At 30.4% G+C, this 20534-nt stretch overlaps 2 protein-coding genes across 8 annotated transcripts in view; one reads left to right on the top strand and one right to left on the bottom strand.

Annotated features, from left to right (window-relative positions):
* The window catches only part of LOC106688501 (deoxynucleotidyltransferase terminal-interacting protein 1), a 44497-nt gene that overhangs the window by 19346 nt on the left and 4617 nt on the right, over positions 1–20534 (bottom strand). The window contains exons 1-4 of one of the 5 annotated variants that reach the window (XM_014433018.3): positions 13250–13391; positions 5717–5851; positions 5435–5629; positions 3617–3799 (exon numbers count right to left, since the gene is read on the bottom strand). In XM_014433018.3, coding sequence (XP_014288504.1) covers positions 3617–3799; positions 5435–5629; positions 5717–5851 — 513 coding nt within the window. In that variant the 5' untranslated portion in view covers positions 13250–13391. Of the gene's footprint in view, positions 1–3616; positions 3800–5434; positions 5630–5716; positions 5852–7224; positions 7316–7471; positions 7569–13249; positions 13392–20534 lie in introns of those variants that run through there. The other 4 variants (XM_067044920.1, XM_014432998.2, XM_014433005.2 and 1 more) reach the window with 4 other exon arrangements.
* The window catches only part of LOC106688543 (uncharacterized), a 17377-nt gene continuing 4161 nt past the window's right edge, over positions 7319–20534 (top strand). For 2 of the 3 annotated variants that reach the window (XM_067044921.1, XM_067044922.1), the window contains exons 1-2: positions 13421–13515; positions 16879–17309. In XM_067044921.1, the coding sequence (XP_066901022.1) occupies positions 13440–13515; positions 16879–17309 (507 nt within the window). In that variant the 5' untranslated portion in view covers positions 13421–13439. Of the gene's footprint in view, positions 7445–13420; positions 13516–16878; positions 17310–20534 lie in introns of those variants that run through there. The other variant, XM_014433053.2, reaches the window with a different exon arrangement.

The following is a 20534-nucleotide window of genomic DNA, read 5'->3' as shown; positions in this document are numbered from 1 at the left end:
ATTCCATAAGACTCTTCCAGTTAAAGGATTATTAAATTTTATTTAAATTTATGGACTTATGAAATCTTTGTTAAAATTTTCTGTATGCACACATAAAAAATAAAATAATAAAAACAAAGGTATAAATAAATGGAAAGTTAGAAATGACAAAGAATAAAATAATATTCGTAGCAGTAAAGTTAAAAAAGTAATAAATAAATTTAACAATATAGAAGTAAGTTAAAAAAGGAATAAGTAGGTTAAAAAAAATAACAAATAAATAATAATTTAATATCCTCGGAGCTAATTTCCATGCAGGTGATGATTTATGATGCTCAGGGAGTACAAAATAATATTTTCCACCAAGATCGCTACATTCCCAATGCTAACACCTAGGTCTTCTCAGAAGCTCCTTGTTCTATTTGGTATTGTTCAGCGAGATCCAAACCAAAGGCCTCTCATGGTGATTTCGCTCTCTCCGAAGGTCCTACAGAATTTTTCTTTTAGGAAACGGATACATTTTTTGTATATTTGAATCTTTTCCCTTTCCACTCCATTCACCTGACCTACTCATTATTCCCCTACACTTTTTTACTCAAGTATACTTTGACATGATTAAAATATTATGGTACTGTTGAAAAGACAATTTTTCTCTCATTCTGATGGTAACAATAAAATATACATTAGTTAAATTTGAGGGAAATTAGAAATATCTCAGATATATCTAAACAATTTAAAATATAATATAAATAAATGATTGACCATAAGTGAATATGAAGGAAATAGTCAAGGGTGTGGTCAAGAAGAAACAAAAAATAGTTCAAATTTTGTTTTAATTGATTGGAGAAGATGGTCGGGGGGAGGGGGTGCGGTCAGTAAAGAATAACATAAATTAACAAAAAAATATTTATTTATGCGGACGTTTCGACCTGAGTTTCAGGGCTATAGAAAAAAAAGAGATAACAACAACATATAGAGAAACATAAAATTGAAAGGAAATACTATACAATCAAGTTTGGAATTATACAAAATATTGAATTAAATCATAAAAAATAAATAATTGATTGATAATCATGGAATTAGATGGTAGCAGATTGAAAACTGTGAAAGATGAAATATCAATATATGTATACATGAAATATCATGTAAGTAAGAAGATATGTAAGTAGTGTCTAAAAAACTGAAGAGAAAAAAAACAAATATTAAATATACAAATTGAAATTACTTACTTTTTAGTACTATATATATATACTTATATTTTAGTATTATACTTATCTTCTCACCTACATAATATTATATTTCATCTTTCACAGTTTTCAATCAGCTACCTTCTAATTCCATGATTATCAATCAATTATTTTTTATTATCCAATTATCAATTTTTTATTTTTTATAATACAATTCAATATTTTGTATAATTCCAAACTTGTTTGTATACTATTTCCTTTCAATTTTATGTTTCTCTAAATGAGGGCTGTTTTGTTCTATAGTCCTGATGAAGACCTGAAACTCGGGTCGAAATGTCGGCATAAATAAATATTTTTTTGTTCATTTATGTGTTCTTTGCTGACCGCACCCCTGACCATCTTCTCCAATCTAATCTACGGTCAACTATCTACACCTCATCAAATTTTGTTTTTGTTATTTTTCACCACACCTCTGACCATCTGCTTCAAATTATAAATATATTAAGTTATATCTCAAATTCAAATTGATACAGTGGAGTCCAATTTATACTTAAGCTAAATATTAATTATTAAGTCAGTTCATGTGGTTATTTAAATGTATAACTTAAAGGAATGAAAAGATTGTAAGGATGATAATTTCCCCTCCTTGTACTTTCCACTGACTCGGCTTGTTTTAGCATTTGTGTAAAGTGTAATCAAGTAATTTAGGCCAACTGGCAATCAAGATATGACACGATTTAGTATTACGGAACTGATTAATGTAATGTTATAAGTTTAAATCTATAATCCATGCAAACCTATGTATTAACTCTACTTCTAATAAATATAAGATATTTAAGAATGATTCTCAAATAATGGGCAATTTCCTAGTCTTATTTGAATAAAATGGCTTCCAATATGGTATCATTATACATTTATGTTGTTCATAATACAGCCTTGGAAAACATTTCTTTCTGATAGACGTAATTGCCAATATGGCCAGAAACAGATATCAATCCAGGTATAATAAATTCCATTACCACACAAACTCTGTTGTTACTAACCTTGCTTTTTTTTCAATACCTGATAATCCTCCTTGGTGTCTGAAAAGAAGATGACCTCAAAACCTCTTATTCTAGAAATGTTAGAAATAGATAAGACCGCTGATAGATATTTTCTCCACAAGATTGTATCATGTCATTGCAATATAATTCATATCCTATTTGCTGTTCATATTTTATCGTCAGTACAGTTGTAAATTTCAATAAATTAAAATTATACTAGTATATTTTGTGTTCAAGTATTACTTGATGGTGGTTTTAGCTTGGAATAATATTAATAAATGGAATTTGGTCCTGGTGCAGTCAAATTAAACTCAAATAGTACATTGGTGTACTATTTTTATTTGAGCCAACATTTTGCCCCACATTGCAGGGCTAAAAAAAGATACAAACACTTAACATAAGTAAAAAAAATAAGTGGAAAATTACAAGTGTATACAATGAAACATAAAAATTAAATAAGAAAAATTAAAGGTTAAACAATAAATGAAAACGGTAATAGTAACAGATAAAAAGAAGAAATATTAGAGAAAGTACAAATTAAGAGATGAAAAGGGATAAGAATAAAATCAAATGAAAATGAACGAGACAGAATTCATACCTGTTTTGACCAAAGTCAGAGTGAACCGTTTGTATTGGGAGGCGTGGGGATGGCAGTTAAGTAAGTCACATTTGAAAATAATTTTAAAGTAAACAGTTTAGAAAATTAACAGTGTAAAAAAGCCCTACAACGTGGGGCGAAACTTTGGCTCAAATAAAAGTAGTGCATATGTATCTTATTTTTAATTTATATTCATGTGTTACCAGCTTAAGTATGGTTATATTAATTACTTTGTTATTAATTTTTCTATTATATAATTTACATACCTCTGTGTCCCTATTCATTTGGTATATTATCTTTCTTAATCATTTATATTTATTGTATCCCATTATTTTAACTTTATTTAATTTAGTAAATTTTAATTTTTTTTTTTTTAATATTTCTTTTTCCCCTCTATTTTTTTATTTTTTACATAGATACTTTTTTAATATAGTACATATTAAAATTTTTATATTTTACATTTTTATATAGAGATCTTTTATTTAAGAGATTTTTCTATAATACATCTAGGACGCTATCTATGGGCGAGTGGAAGAACTAACAAATTTATCGCAGCCCTAACAGAGAGAGCCACTCATGATGTAAAATAAAATATTACACCAACTTTTTTATATACTAGAGAGATTATTTTTTGTTGAAAAATGAGAGATGAAAATTGCCAATTATTTGAGAATTACATTTAAATACAATCATTAAGTCTAAGTTTGATACGAATCCATTCTTATTTTTATTTATTAAAATACAAACATGTGATTACAAGTAGTATGTAATTAGCTCTAAGGATTTAAAAAAAAGGTGCTGTTATCTACTTGATCTGGTGTTTGGAACTCAGTGTCTGCAGGAGGGGAAGTGCTCTTGTGCAGTGTTACAGAGCAATACATCTGCTTTGCTTCTTCAAGCATAGCCCTGCATACTTCTCTAATCAGGTCTTCTGTCACACTTCCAGCGCCAAGGTTCTCACGGATATTTCTTACAGCAGGCTGAAAAAATTTCTAAGGAAAAATGACCTTATCATCACCCTATTCAGCTACAGATAAATTTATAAAATAAATAAAATGAAATGTAACAAAGAAAAAAATAATAGACTAGAGATATATTTAATACTAAACTCACAGTAGATAAATTAAGTGATAGTGCAAACAATCGTGAAAGTCTAATGAAACTACATGGAAAGGATTTGAGGATAAGATAATAATACTACATATTGTCACTTTAGCTGTCATATCTAACAAGTACAAAAAATGTCATTTAAAAAATATTAAATAAATAAAAATTGATCCTTCATTCTATCCAAATTGATGTGCTTTTAAATGTGTAATGTCAGTTTCGTAAGACTTTTCATTTTTGAGCTAGGCTGTTTACAGAGAAATCATTTTAGGAGACTTGTTTATCTGAACTTGGGGAACTTCAAAACGTGTATTTATATCAAAGACTGGAATTAGCAATTTAGTACGATTGCTATACATTCCATTATGTAGGTAAGTGATAGTAAAATTGAATAAGAAATACATACAGTAAAAGCGAATAATTAATCTCACAAGTATTAATAAAAAAATATGGTATTGTTGATTTTTTTTTTACTATTATGGTTGAGTTATGGCAGCTTAAGGGACGATATATTAAACTAGAGTTGAGTATTGGTTTTAATGATTCTTTGCATGTTCCTAGAACTATAAATAATATTTTACAAGTCATTTTGTATGATGAAAATTTGTTCTAAAAGCTAAAAGATGTTATGCCAAAAAAAACCCGAAATTAAAATAAATGAAGTCGTAAAACAATCGGGAAAGACCGGGTGTTTTCGGCTTTTCCCGTCCGAACAGTATGCCTACTTTTTTTCTCCTTTAGATATGGATAAAATTCTGTATTTATCCATTGTTAACATTTAAAATTATTTATATTTTTTAAATAAACAAACTTAAAGATACTTTAGAGGCAGATTTTTTAAGCATTCGTCATTTAAGTTCTGGTATACTATTTCAACGAGGATAAGACCTATATGAATTAAAGATTGATTAATTTTACTTTTATAAACCGAGTTTAATGAAAATAGTTAGAGCTGCTTTGGAGAAAATCGAATTTATTGATTGGCACATCTGGTCAATCGATTTAATCGAAAAACAGGCACTGTCACATCCCAGGCATATACCTGCTTTTTGTATGAAATGTCAGTTTTGTACGGCTTAACGTTTTTGAGGTAGGCTCTTCACACATTTTGCGAGACTTGTTTATTTGAACTCAGAGAAACATGTATTTCGAATCCGAAATTTCAAAACATATATTTCGAATGCAAAATTTTGCACGATCCCAATACTTTCCTTACTATATATTCCACATACGTGTTAGTGAAAGTAAAAATTAAACATTCTTTTGAAATTGTTGTTACTAAGATATTAGTTTATATTATTAAATATATGTACCAATAATAGTTTTGTGTTATCAGTGACTTGATAAAGTTTTCACAAATATATTTTAAAAACTAAACCTTTATGGTTTTAATCCAGTAGAATGTTTATTATTCAAATGAAAAAAAAAATATGGATTTGTGATTCATCAAATATCTTCCTCATGTACTCAGAAATAAAGATAATTATGTAAGTCGAGAGCAAAGATATAAATGAAATTACCTCTAAATATTTCTTTATAACTAAATCGATTTCTTTGTTGATGGCAGCTTGCAGATTCTGCCTCAAGATATCTAACGATTTGGCAGCACTTGTCATATTCCTATATCTCATTTTGCTAAGCGTGTTGTGAGGCCTGGAGGTTTTGCTGTTTGCCAGCGCAGCGAGGGTTACGGGCCTCATATCATGTGCATTCTTCTACAACCATTGAAAAATATATTAAGATATGTATTTGTTTAACTATTTAAATAATTAAATATATTTTTTAAAAAGATCTAAACTTACCCATGCTATCATTGATATCTCTTTAATTTCTTTCTCTGCAAGACTCGTCATGCCTTCAATTTCTTTTAAAGCTTCCAATGAATCCATCATTTTTATTTGTGTGATATTTGCTGATGGAGACCTCCAAACTACCATCTATAAAAAAAAAAAAATGTATACCGTTACTTATCAATTTAAAATAATGATTTCTTTGTTATTAAAGGTTTCCATAAATAGATAAAAATATAAATGAATAAAGGTTTTTTAAATATTTTTATTGAACTTTACAACTCTATAATATATAACACATTCAGTAAATTGATTTTATTTGATCCTAGTTAAAATGGAGTGTTACAGGCGTGTTGAGAAACTACCCATTGGTAACACTCTAATGACGTTTTACATTATTAAGTCTCGTGGCCATCTTCTTTTCAGGCGCCGCGGAGGATTGTCAGGAATGGGATGCAAGGTTAGAAACTAGGCGGTTTGACTGGTTAGGGACTTTATAGTGGAAGGAGTGACATAGGGAACATTGAGGATTTTACGAAGGTTTTTGGATTGTAAGGATTGAATACGAGAGGAATTCGAAGATTTAGTGGAGCCCTAAAGCTCAACTCCATATGTCCAGATGGGCCTTATCACAGTCATGTAGATCAGTCTTTTGTAATGAGTTGGAAGTTTAGACCGTTTGTGTAGTAAGTGCTGTAATAGTCGAAATCTGCGTGCAGTTTCCTATCTTTTCAGTCATGTGTGAGGATTCCAGGTTAATCGTTTGTCCAGATGTAGTCCAAGGTAGCCGATCTGTTCGACAGGGGTAAGAGTAACATTATTAAATGAAACTGTAGGGCAGTCGGTATGTTTACGACGAAGGGTAAAGGTGATTTGATAGGATTTGTTGAAATTTATCTTAATCCTCTAATTACTACACCATTCTTCGAGGGCTGTGATATGGTAAAGAATAAAGTTATTTTTTAAATTAAATAATACTTTAACTTACTTAACACTTTAATTTCAATTTATGGACCTCTTTATTTTAAAATTATGTTAGTTCATTTCATCTATTCGTCTTTGTTTGTTTTTATAATGATAAGTTTAATCAAAAGTAATTGCAGACCCATTCCGACGTCCACCATGCTTGTCTCTTTGGAACCTAACCCAAGCGTATGGATACTGACGTTTGTTGTTACTATCTTTGCTTACCAAGCATTTTGGATTTGTGGCGTATGTGATGGCGTTCGTAGCCGAAATTCAATGCGTCAACTTTAACTAGCTCGGAATTGCAGTGTAGCCGGTTCGAATTCAGCCTAGGGGGTCAATTTTTATTTCTGTGGCCATAAAATGAAAACTTGACCCCCACCATGGGTCAAGTTTTCCAGTAGTCCACCAGTAGGGTGGTTATATATAAATAAACATCTCCCCCCCCCCCATATGTTACAAATGGCTAGGAAGGGGGTAATAAAAAAGGTGTGACAAACGTGTGGGTCTGGCTTTCACTGTATAATAATTAGATAAAAGCTAAGACTTATTACCTGAAAATTCAAAGGCATTTAGGTTAGAAAATGTTTGATACGGAGCCTTTCAAATGAAGAAAGGAATATCGATTGTAGAAGGGTTTCTTAGCAACGACAATAACTGTGGTTGGCAGGCAGTTTTAAATCTATATAGCTTGGAAATATAAACAGACTTAATTGCCCCAACACGTGAAGATTTATGAAGAAAAAAAGTGACAATAAATTCGTACTAAATTAGGTAAGTTTCTATTCTCAATTTATTTACCGCTGGTGTTGTGAAATTAAATGAATCTGACTTAAAACCAAGAGAAACACCAAATTGTGTATTCTATCGATTACAGCTTCGTATGAATTGTATCAATTATTTCATATTTTTCAGTTATACTATATGAGCTTATGTTGGACTATTTTAAGACAATTGTGTTCTTTAAGGATTCCAGTTACATATTTATGAAAACGTAAATTCATATTTGTTTTAGAATTATTGTTATGTTGGTTGCATAATATGAAATTGGTTATTGTGAATTGTAGTAAGCCTAACGATGGGTCGATGGCCCCCAAACGTTGTTATGGGTAAATGATATCAAATTACAGAACGTTATGTATGGAAGACTTTTTTCATTTCTCTTCATTATATAATTGCGAAGTTAATCGAAATTATTAAGATAGATAAAATAATATTTGCTTGAAGAATTATTCTTGTTTTGTAATGAAAAAATTCAACTTTTTTTGTTTTTGTATCGACAACATTGATTAACTGCTTAATCTTTCTTAAAGCTTTCATTATTGAGTAGTTTTAGTTTCATGTGAACGAGCCCTTGCTTTAAAGATGGCACTGCTCACATGAAAGTACTAAATGGTCCTCAAAGCAATTCATTCTCAGATATAATAATGTTTACATATTCATTACCCTATTTCAATGGGAGCCATTTTGAAATGACCTCGTTTTATTTTGCCTAGAAAGTTTAAAGTTGACCTTTTTTAATCTATAGAGATGTTCAGGAAAATATTTTTGCACGTAAAAGAAAATAATTGATAGAATTAAACAGGACCATTTTCAGACAGTCCTCCAACTTCGGGCTTAGTGTATAGGAGATTGCGTCTCTCGAAGACTTTCTAAAACACAAAAATTGAGTGAAAATTTTTGTTTCTAAGAACAATTTTTTTTAATTGTTTTTCTTTTACTTTCTACATAAATATAAAAGAAATGCATATTACTCCCTACCTTCGGGATAATTACAGTAGATGGGTTTAGTGAGCGTAGGGTTGGATATTTGGACGTTTCTAGGCAAGACTTTTGGCCACCCCTCAGTGTACTACCGGAAGGAGGGTGGAAGGGAAGTCGATCCTGCACATTCTCTCAACAAAATAATCTTTAAGGGACTCCCACACTGTTAAAGTATTATAATGATAGGAGTATTCATGATGTCGTATTAAATGTAAAACGTTTTAATATGCTAAATGTTATAAGTATAGGATTGTGAGCAGCCTAATTTAAAGTTCATGTTATATGTTAAATGCAGGGGAGCTCCTAGCGGATTTTCTGGCCAACTTGTTTTGTAACCTTGTAATCTTTACGACATAATAAAATCTACAGTTTCGTCACATTTTTTTTCCACCTTACTCTGCTAGAATTTTTTGTTTCCGTTACTTTATTATCATTTTTATTCATTACTTTATCAGAGTTTAAAAACATCTAAAACAAAAACAGCACGAACAACTATCAAAACGACAACAGAAAAATTTGTGTGGTCTGTTTCGTGACGTCATTCTCCATTTAGCAGACCTATTAACAAACTCTTAAGCATGTTAAATGTTATTTCGTTTTGAGATGCTCAAGTGAAGAAAATATTTCTCTATTTAATATAACGTTTCCTGTAATTATTAAGCAACTATTACATGTTAAACTAAAGATCGTGAATATGCCTAGTAAAATTGTTACGTATTATAGGAGGCACTGGAAAAAAAAAATAAAAACTCCCTAGTTAGTTACATGTGGTTCATTATTATTGTTTCTGTTTCTGTAAATTAAAGGCTTACCAAAAACTATATATTGTTTTTATTATTAAGAATAAATCAATTCAAAGTAGACTATTATATCATGATTTGTGTGTGTTTGTTCATAACAAAGTAACCCATCCTTGTTGCTACTTTTTTTTTATCAATCAAATACAATTCATGATATAATAGTCGAAAATATTCTGAAATCCGGTCATTCAAAATTGGGAGTGGATGGGGCCAGTGAGTTATTGTGCATTTCATTTTCATTACAAGAGGTCCTAAAGGAGAAAAATGTTTGTTATTTTACCCCAATTTCTGATTACTTTAATGAAAACTATGTATAGTTACTAGTCGAAATTGATGAGTCTGACAAGTACAGTTAGGAGAATAAAAAATAGCCGTTCTTTCAAAATATTTAAAAAAATTAATTTTTCATTCAGAGCTCCAAATCGGTAAAACTATCAACAATACTAGAAAACCTAATGGAATATCGATCAGAGAGTAGAGTAAATTTTCTAAAATATGATTCCTAACAGAGCTATTCAATACTTCCCGAGTTATTTTTTTGGAAAAGTAATATTTCATAAAAAAAAAAAATATACCGAAAAATCAGTTGTTGGTGAATTTATTTCTGTAATTCTATATCTCAGGAACCATTCCACTTTTCCATTAGTACACAAATTAAAGCTAGTTAAATTTACTATAAAATAGTTTATCTTTGTTGGAGTTGTAGTTTTTTATATTTGACAAAATAAATTCACAAACTGTTAATTTCTAGTTGTTCCTATAAAATGTTTGATTTTTGAAAAAAATATATCTCTAGATTCATAAAAAAGACGCATATATGTCTGCCAACACTCAAAATAAAGGAAATTTAACTTACTATAAAGTAGTTTATTACACTTATCTTCGTAGGTGTAGTAGTTTTTATGATATTCACATATGAATATAAATTTGGCTAATAAAAATTTGTGCGAACAACTATAAATCAATTTATTTTAGCAAATCCAATGTAAACTATTATTACTCCTAGGAAGATAAACGTCATTAACTACTTTATAGCTCATTAAACTAGCTTTAATTTGAGTGATAACAGACATCTATACGTCAAATGGTTTTTGATATACAGATTTTTCAAAATAAATTCACTAACTACTGATCTTTCAGTACGTTCTGTACAATATTTTTATGAAATATTGTTTTTTAAAAAGCTATATCTCGAGAACTATTGAATGTAAATAGCTATTAGGGCTTACATTTTAGCAAATTTACTCTACTTTAAATGATGTTCTCTTAGATTTTTTAAAGTTGGTAGTTTTAATGATATAGAGCTCCGAATGAAAAATTAGTTATTTTTAATTTTTTTGAAAATCCGCCATTTTTTATTCCCCTTTCGTATACTTGGCAGACTCGCCAGTTTTGACTAGTAATTATACCTAGTTTTCTTTTAAGTAATCAAAATTTAGGGTAAAATAACTGCCTTTTTTCTCCTTTTGGGCTCTTGTGCTATCTACCCTTAACCGGTGTCATCTAATTCAAATACTATATACTTGTCAATATCGATTAGTAATTATATGTAGTTTTCATTAAAGTAATCAGAACCGGCATCTTGTGCTATTTCTTCTTGCAGGCAAATACCAAAATAAACCTTGGTTTAATTTCTGTTTATTAGGAATCGAAAGAGATATTACAGAAGTTACTTACTGTTCGATATCTCGGTTACTAGTAAGCGTCCCTGATAGTCCAGGGGTCTTTGGGATTTAAGTCAGTCAGGTCAGTCTATTCCGAAGACTGTCATTCCGATTGATCCCGTAGAGGTTCCTTCATGATTCCCACAGAAGACTATTGCGGCACTGGCCAAGAGACTTGCTACACTAATATTGTTCTTTTTCATTTTTCTTTCGGTTTATTACAACTTGAAAGAGAACTTTCTATATCCACATGCAATTAAGCGTGTGCCGGACTGATAACATGAATGAATTATTCTGTTTATTGAATAACTTTCATTCTGATTGACTGTATAGGGGTCTCTTTATGGAGGCAATTTATAATAACATCATAAAGACTTTTTTTGACTCATGTGTCCATGCGCAGTATTTCGATAGTATTACAAAAAAAAAAAAAATAATAAGAAAAATTTTCTAAATGGTCTCAACTTTCTTTGTGAAAGCATATTAGATGTCCGAGGCTCGGACTTCAAATCTAAGGAATTTTGCAGGCTATAATCCCCAAGTCAATTCAACAGAGTTAAAACAAATTTTTTTACAAAGTTTTGTAATAAATTAATGATAGTAAAATACGAAAATTGTGCTGGTTAGAAATTATATTAAATTTTATAGAGTTAAACACGGGTTTGTTTTGACTGTGATAAATTTACTTGGAGATAATGGAATGCAAATAATTAATAAATCAATGTGGTACTAAAATTAAGATTGTACTTGGTGATAGTGAATCGGCCGAAACGTTATGTTTTAATAAAGAAGGTTAAGGATGTGGTGGCAAGATTATTAACGTCTTCAGTGGCAATAGTTGACGTTGGCAAAGAAACTGTTTGAAATGGGTTTGCCACTGTCGAAATTATTATCAACATTTTCATTTCTCTAGTATATTTCTGTTAAATATATTGTATTTATAATTCATTATTTTACATTTGTTTTAGTGGCTAACCCATTTGAAAGCTCTCGCCATATGATCAATTACTAACAATTAATAATGAAGAACTAGGTCTTTTTTTTCGTTGTATAAAAAAAACTGAGGTAACAGTTTACCTCAACTCCCCCAAAAAAGGAGGGAACAATTACTTCTTGACCAGACTGTACGCCAATAACTATATGGGTTAGTTTATATTATATAATATTAACTACCTTTTAAGAGGGAAAATTTCTTTTCCTTCAGGCTTACTTCTTTCTCGCTTTAATGAAAGTTTAATTTTACATATGGACATTTAATACTTTTGATGTTTATCGACCGACATTACTCTCGGAATCTTGTACTTTATCTCATATGAAACTCTTCTGTCAGACAATCTTCAGTATTAGAATACTTTTTACAAAATAAAAATATTAGATATTATATATTTGAAGCAATCATTGAAATTTTTAACCAGAAACTCTACAAATGAAGCATTTATTTTATATTTACTTAATACGTAATATACATTTTAATGTTTTAATTTTACAAAAAAAGAACTTATGTACACATATAGGATGTCACTACAATTATTTGAGAGGGTGTGATATAAAATTTCTTAATTGACAAATTACGTCTAATGATCCCATATTTCTATGGCTAATAATGTCCTAAATTTCCCATAGGTATAATTCTGAGGTTTGACATTAACTCCTAATCTGCTCTTTAGATATAAGTCGGAGATTCTCCTGTATTTATTGGGTCAACTTAATTAGACTGTTTCCTTCTTGCTCCTACGTACGTAGTACGTTTTTATGTCCATTCCATCTAGAGGGAAAAAATCCCCGTTGAGTGGAGGGGTAATTCGTGTTTAAAAGGTTTGTACAGTCTGGTCAAGAAGTAATTGTTCCCGTCTTTTTTTTGGGGGGGGGGAGCTGAAGTAAACAATTACCAAAACTGAATATTTCCGTTGATGATAATTGTGTATATTACATATAATTTTCTCCTTTATTGTCATTCTTGCTAATATATTACAATATTAATGTCATTTAATGAGTAAAATTTGCCAATGGTCATACATTTTAGGAGAATAATTACCTCCTAGAAAGGTAATTATTCTCCTAAAATGTATGACTAGTAACAAGTTTTTATTCATTAAATGACACTAATATCATTATATATTAGCAAGAATGACAAATAGGAGAAAATTATATGTAATATATAGGTTTTTGTTAACAGCAGCCTGAAGATGGGGGAAATCTCCCGAAACGTTGCTGATGATATGAAATAAACTATTGTATTTTAATAAGGAAGAATTTATGTCATTCACTAAATCCTTTTAATTCCATAAGACTCTTCCAGCATAAAGGATTATTAAATTTATAATAATAGATATATTTGTTTTGATACATACCTTATTTCAGATTTTCACTTCAATTCCTCCGACCTAGCTTGGACTAAGACTACGCTACTTAGAGTTTACTATTTAGTTATATTCCCCTGTGAAGCAATGTAACGATAGGTATCTCAAAAGTGTTACCGCACACTCATAAGTGTTACTGTTTAGTGATTGCTAAGAGTAACACTCTTGGGAAGTAACACCCATGAGGAGCCAACCTGAGGATGATCACCATAGGGTAGGCGTAGATGGCACTGCGTCTCTAGATTGCCTGCTCCACTGTTAGTTGGAAAACAAATCATTTTATAAATATGTAATATAATATAAGTTATACAAATATTTCAATAATAATAAATTAGAGTGGAGTGAGGAAAACACGAGCCAAAAGTTTATCACATGATCTTCAATAATTCCTCATTAGGAAATTATATTTCAGTATTTTTTAAAACATTATATAACATGCAAAGATTATAATTATTTTGGTGTAAAAATAATAACAATGGTACAAATGCCAGGTTCCATGCCAATTCAAGAAACTTCTGAACGTTACCATTTCATATTTTCTTAAAATATGGCTCAGTTGTTCTGTTATTATTGGCTCAGAAAAGTGTGAAATTTACTGAGATATGTCAAATCGTTTTGAATTACTGTAAAGTTCTCACAAATGGATTCAAAAATAGAGATGAATAGTTTTGGGGTTGCTTCCTTGCTTTAGCTTCCCTGTTTTGGCTAAAAATGTGGGATATCATTTTACATTATCATGAGAGATAGTTGACCGTGGATGACTTATTCGAGGAGAAGATGGTTGGGGGGGGGGGTGCGGTCAAAATAAAACACAAATAAGTTGAAGTAACTTATTTAATCGTACCAACGTTTCGGCGAGAATTTCTAGCCTTCATCAGGGCTGTTAGCTTGGAATCTTACCGCCAAGTCAACTTGGTCAAATCAAGTAACTTGGTGGTAAGATTTCAAGCTCACAGCCTTGATGAAGGCTAGAAATTCTCGCCGAAACGTTGGCACGATTAAATAACTTACTTCAACTTATTTCTGTTTCATTTTACATTATATTCCATCTCCTGTTCTGTGGGAGCCGAACTGTCGAAAACTAGAATTTTTTTTTTCAACATTCGAGATATAAAGCGTATCTCTAAAAATAAAAATTCACTGAACTTGTATACACAACTACATACAACTTATATACATATACATCTTTGTGATTTAAATTTTAGGGCTGGAGTATGAAGCACTGTATGTCCTTAGGCACTGGCCAAAAAATAAAACTATACAATCGGTATATACACAGCATAATCGTAATTATAAGATTTTGAGAGGTAAAATACTTGTGTTATCTTGACCAAAATATTCCACCATTTTTCAAAAGACTTTCATTAACACATCTCTTTATACATTTACCCCGCTCCACCCTAATTAATAAATTTTTTTTGTTTATTAACAATATTTTTAATTAATTTCAATTACCGCAACTTTTTTGAGTCTGATTTCTCTTTTGTCATGGCACCTCCAAGAGTTTTCCGAAATATAACTGACGAAGCTGCCCAATGTTTGCAAGCAGGTGTACATTTTGCTACTCCACAGAATAATAATTGATTTATTCCTGAAATATCATGTTTCATAAAAGATAACTGGTAATAATGAGTCATCAAATATGAATACTTTTAATATAGAAAAAAAATAGATAGGATAGAGAACATGCTAAGATGTACTGTGGATACAGCAGTTTAGTTAGTTTTTGTATGATGTTGGTGTGAGATATGATAGGGGTATTCATGATGTTGTGTTAAATGTTAAATGTTATAAGATTTTGAGCAGCCCTATTTGAAGTCATGTTAAACGTTAAATGCATAAGAGCCCCCAGCGGATTTTCTCAGCAACTTGTTGTATAAGCCTTTATGTTTATAACCTTCCTTCCAGACCCTCATGTTATTGTTTACTTCAGTTTTGATTTAAGTAATTAATTACAACATGCCTAGAGTGAGTGAAAAGTGTAATTTGTGTGAAAGTTTAGCTTATGAAATAAAATGAAAAAATAACTTTATTCTGGGACATATGTCCCCTAAGAATAATTACATGGTTCATATAGTGAGATTTTTTTCTGGCGAGCGTTTACAAATTTTCAGATAGTAGAATGAAATTACATTGTTTTTTTTTTCTCAAATGTATCATTAAAATTATCCATTCTGGTTTAATAACAGGGATATGAATACCACAAACACACGAAAGAACTGAGCTGTCACAACAAAAATGGCGGCGATCTCAACTGGTCTATTGTGTGACGTCATTCTCCATTTAACAGACCAAGTAACAGACTCTCAGTCATGTTAAATGTTATTTCGTTTTACCACGGTAAAAGAAGGCAATTTTTTTCGATTTAACATGAGTGTTTCCATTTAACATGTTAAACCAAAGATCATGAATACCCCTGATGTCTATTGTTATAAGTTGGCCCAAATGTATGAGTCGGCCATCCAAATAACTTATACATATGTCTTTGGATTCAAAAAATTGTCATAATTTGCCAAATATGTGGCAGCACTTTAGGGTTGGTGATAGTTCAACAACTCTGACTTTCGATAGGGTCAATTATATCGACTGACGACTATCGATACTATTAAACATTTTTAAGGATCATTTGCCAATACTGGTTCGATCTCGATAGTTTTAGATATTTATTGAAGACAATTTCAAATGAGCGGCCATAATCTTCCAGAAGATGTTTAGCTTTTGAGTTTTTCTAAAAAGCATATATTATTTTTTTTTTTTGACCCACTTAAAGTCCTATTTTTTTAAAACCCTGCCTCATCTAAAGAACAACGGTATAGTAATTTTAACTTTATATCTTATAGGTATTATCGTTTTTTAGAAGTAAAAAGTTTAAACATGCAAGTATATAATTCTAATCAGCTTAATTTAAAATCCATATTACATCTTGAATGCTGAGGAGCTCCTAGCGAATTTTCTTGGCAATATTTTTTTTGTAACCTTGTAATCTTTACGAGATAGTAAAAACTCCAACACCTAAGTCACATCTTATTTCCTCCTCCTCACTTGTTCCTTGTTTCCTCTCCTAGTTTTTTTATCCATTACTTTATTATTATTTTTATACATTACGTTATTATTTTTGTTTATTATTTTATTAGAGTTTAAAAACGTCCAAATTAAGAACAACACGAACTAGGAACAACTATGGAAACGATAACAGACAAAATGATGTGGAGCAGAGCTGATCTGTTTTGTGATGTCATCCTCGATTTAGCAGACCTATTAACAGATTTTCAACCATTTTAAATTTTATATTTTTTTAACATGCTAAAAAGGAAATATTTCTTCATTTATCACACTTAACATGTTAGTCTACAGATCATGAATACCCCTAGAGATCAATGAGTGATTAAGATGTTACCGGCACCTTTAGCTAGGTTTTATTTTATATAAATTCGTTTTTCTTTAAATCTTTTTTTATTTCATAAATGTTTTTCTGGAGAAACAATTGAGTGTTTGAGAGGCTAAAGGTTTTGTCTTATATTCCAGTAATATCATGAAAATAATTTAATTACAGTTGTTATATCTAATTTGTACTTTATTCCATCTTTTATTAAAAATCAACTCAATTTTTTATTTTTCAGTTTCACGACTGAAAGCCAAAAACAATTTTGCAATTGAATCAAAAATGGCCAACAACGAAATGCAAATTTACCTATCACAGGGTAGAGAAAACGGGAATGCGTTTAAGAGAAACATGAATAGTATCCTTCCGTCTGGTTTAAAAAATATCTTAGCAAATAAAAACGAATTGACTCATAACGTTGATAACCTCTTCACGGTAGAAGAACAACAAAGATTTCTCAAAATAATGGGTGGCATAAATTTTATTAACGAGGATCTGAGCAACATTTTAGACAACCCTTTGGATAAAGAAGATCAGAAGAGAATTGAAGAGCTCATGAACGATAATTTGGGTAGGAGGGACGATTCTTTCCCTGCTAAGTCTTCACTTGAACTGAATTTAGACTCACGGAAAATGGAAAGGATCAAAGCAATCGACCGACTCCTTGAAGTAAGTATAAGTATCCTAGTAAGTATAATATCCTAATAAGTATAAGTATCCTAGTAAGTATAATATCCTAGTAAGTATAAGTATCCTAGTAAGTATAATATCCTAGTAAGTATAAGTATCCTAGTAAGTATAAGTATCCTAGTAAATATAATATCCTACACTTTTCACGCAAGAATATGGGCCTACCAGGAGGGTACTGCAGTTGCCCCCCTCCCAGGATTGAAGAACTATTAATTTAATTACAAATTAATTTTTTTTCATGCAAATACTGATTAACTAACAAAGAACTGTTATTTTTACTATTTAAAATTTTGGTTTTATTTTCCATTGATGTGCTGAAATGTCACAACCTGATTGACTATGCCCCCCTCCACCATTTTTGATGCTGTATACGCTCTTGGACAAGAAAACTATAATGCATCATTTATATCGTTTCCCTACTGTATCATAATCATAATTCCAGTCTATACTTAAGAGGAAAATTTTTTTTTTAATTCATTCAAGCCGAATCATAATATTTCAATGAGATTAACGTATCGAGTTTAATTAAAATCTTTAGAGCCGTTTTGGAGGAAATCGATTCTATCAAGTGGCCTTCTCGTTTGGTCAATGTTAACGGAACAATTGCTGTAAGATTAACGTGCTCTGTGATCTTAGTTATTTACGACTTTTCGTTTTTTGAGCTAGGCTTTAGAACTGGGACCATTTTGGGACACTTGTTATGTGGAATCAGAGGACCTCAAAACATGTATTTCTGTCGAAAATTCGAATTCGAAATTTTTTTACGTTTACCGAACTTTCTCATACAAATATAGATAAATAAAAAACGAACCAAGGACAGATGTTGAATCGTAACCACTGAAAGATGATAGTCCAAGCGAGGAGAAAAAATAAATCATTTTAAATTAAAATTAAGTTTTAATAACTGTATACATAAAGAGTCAGAACTGGTGAATAAATATGAAGGCTGGTCCACAAGTTATGCAATTAAAAAGAAAATATTGAAGTATTTAAAATACACACCTCCTGAATTTTATTTATTAGAGAAAAACCTAAAATGTTCGCTAATTTTTCATTCGGAGCTCCATATTTTTAAAACTACCTACAATAATAAAACACTTTATGGCATATTAAGAGTGATGTAAATTGTCTAAAATAAGATCTCAAATAGGCATCCGTATGTCTTATGGCTCTTGCGTTATAGTTTTTCGGAACAACGAGAATATTTTGGGGAATATGATACAGATAATACTACTATTCAATTGAAAACTAAAAGACGTCTCTACATCATTGGTAATAGTAGTTGTTTCCATGATATTTAACAAAATCAATTCACAATATATTGATTTTTTATTATTTGAAAAAGAAATTTGCTTTTTGAAAAAACAGTATCTCAGGAAATATTGACAATGAGCAGCTCTATTAGGATTCATATTTTTACAAATTTACTTTACTTTAAATGATATTCTATTAGTTGTTTTAGTGTTTATAGTAATTATAAATATTTGGAGCTCCGATTGAAAAAATTATTTTTTTGTAATCATATAAAACAGCCACCCTTTTTTTATTTTTTATTCCCCCTTACTATATTTGGCAGACTCACTAATTGTAATTATTAACTATATATTTTCATTAAATCGAAAATTGGTATGAAATAATTTCCCTCTCTCACGATCTTGGACTGAAAAGAAACTATACATTTTCTTCAAATTTATTTGACATTTTAATGTGCCTTGTAGGATAGATCATCTCCGATTTTCCTCTAACAGCTCACCTAACTCTAGAATATCCTTTGGGATGGGGTAATTGTTTTACGGATTCTGATAGTTAGTAAAAGTGCCTCTACATGATTGGCATTCTAATACAATAATGTGTTGTATAAATAAAAACTTAAGATACAAAGCGCTAATGTAATAGTTGTTTAGTGTGAAAATTTAGCTCCTTTGGATTTGTATTACATCTTAATACATTTGGCTTTCAACAAAATTTTAATTATTTATTAGTATATTCAGTACTATTTGTCCTCACAAAGATTTTATAGATCTATTTAGTAAACATCAGTAGATAAATGGGGATTGAGATGGTTCAGTGAGTAAGGCTCTATGCTACCAATTCCAAGGATCCAGCTGTCAATGGTAATTATTTATTCTGTTACTGTAGCCATGAATCAATCTTGTGGGTTTGACGAGCCTTCTGGAGGACAGCCTGATGAAATGGGTATCCTTAATTGGGGAAAAATTTGACAGTTGAGCATGAGCAAATCACCTCCTCGTAAAACCGTTTTTCAGGAAAGAGTACTTGCTCACAAATAATTATAAAGATCCTCTGACCCTCCATGGGTTGTACCAGTATAGATTTTCATTTTTCATAACTAGATAAATACAATTTAGGAGCAAACCTTACTTTCCTCATTATAGTATTATTTAAAATATTAGTTTCTCAAATTCTCAGGATGTAATTCTGCCCAGTGGGCTATGTTACTTATCAGTAAAAATAACTATATCGACTGAATATTTAAAATGATTAACTTTGGTGTCAGAGATTTCAAATAAAAAATTGATTCATCTTTAATTGAAGCTCAACTGAATTTCAAAAAGACCTACTCTAAACACTGCCATGCAAAGATATGATTTAGTGGCCCAATTCTATAAAATTGGTAGTCAAGTACAAAAATATTTGGTTCATGTACACGCTCAGAGCAAAATATCTTTCAAACAGTTCCTTCCTTCAGTTAATTGGTTCAGCATTTGTGTGAAAAAGAAATAGTACATATATTTTTTTTCCTTTTAATAAATTTAATCTTCCCTACTATAACTGCAAATTTTCATAGAGTTTAATTAATTTAATTATCTTGTTTTGTTTTGTGATTCTATTGAATGAAATCACTACACCTCATACATCATCACTACTTTCTGAAATTATTATCAGCAATTTAGGTGGAGGCTTCCTCTTGTATAAATCTATTTGGATAGCCATGTAGTTGTTAGGAACAATTTATTTCTTGGCAGAATTTGTATACTTTGGATACTCGAGGCCTCTGTGGAGGATTTGATTGCTGGTATGATATTATTAATTTAGCTAAATTCAGTATAATTGTGAAGCCATAATTCTTATTAACAAAAGTAGGTAAATATATCAGCCTACTTAAGTGGCTCATATTAATTAAATTAAACAAATTTAAAATTTACAGCTTGTTTAATACATACATACATACATACATACATA

Source organism: Halyomorpha halys, unplaced genomic scaffold, assembly GCF_000696795.3.
Source record: "Halyomorpha halys isolate HHAL.00 unplaced genomic scaffold, Hhal_1.1 Scaffold43.1, whole genome shotgun sequence".
NCBI classification, from domain to species: domain Eukaryota; kingdom Metazoa; phylum Arthropoda; class Insecta; order Hemiptera; family Pentatomidae; genus Halyomorpha; species Halyomorpha halys.
Note: the sequence above shows the minus strand (reverse complement) of the source record. Positions and strands in the feature narration are given on the sequence as shown.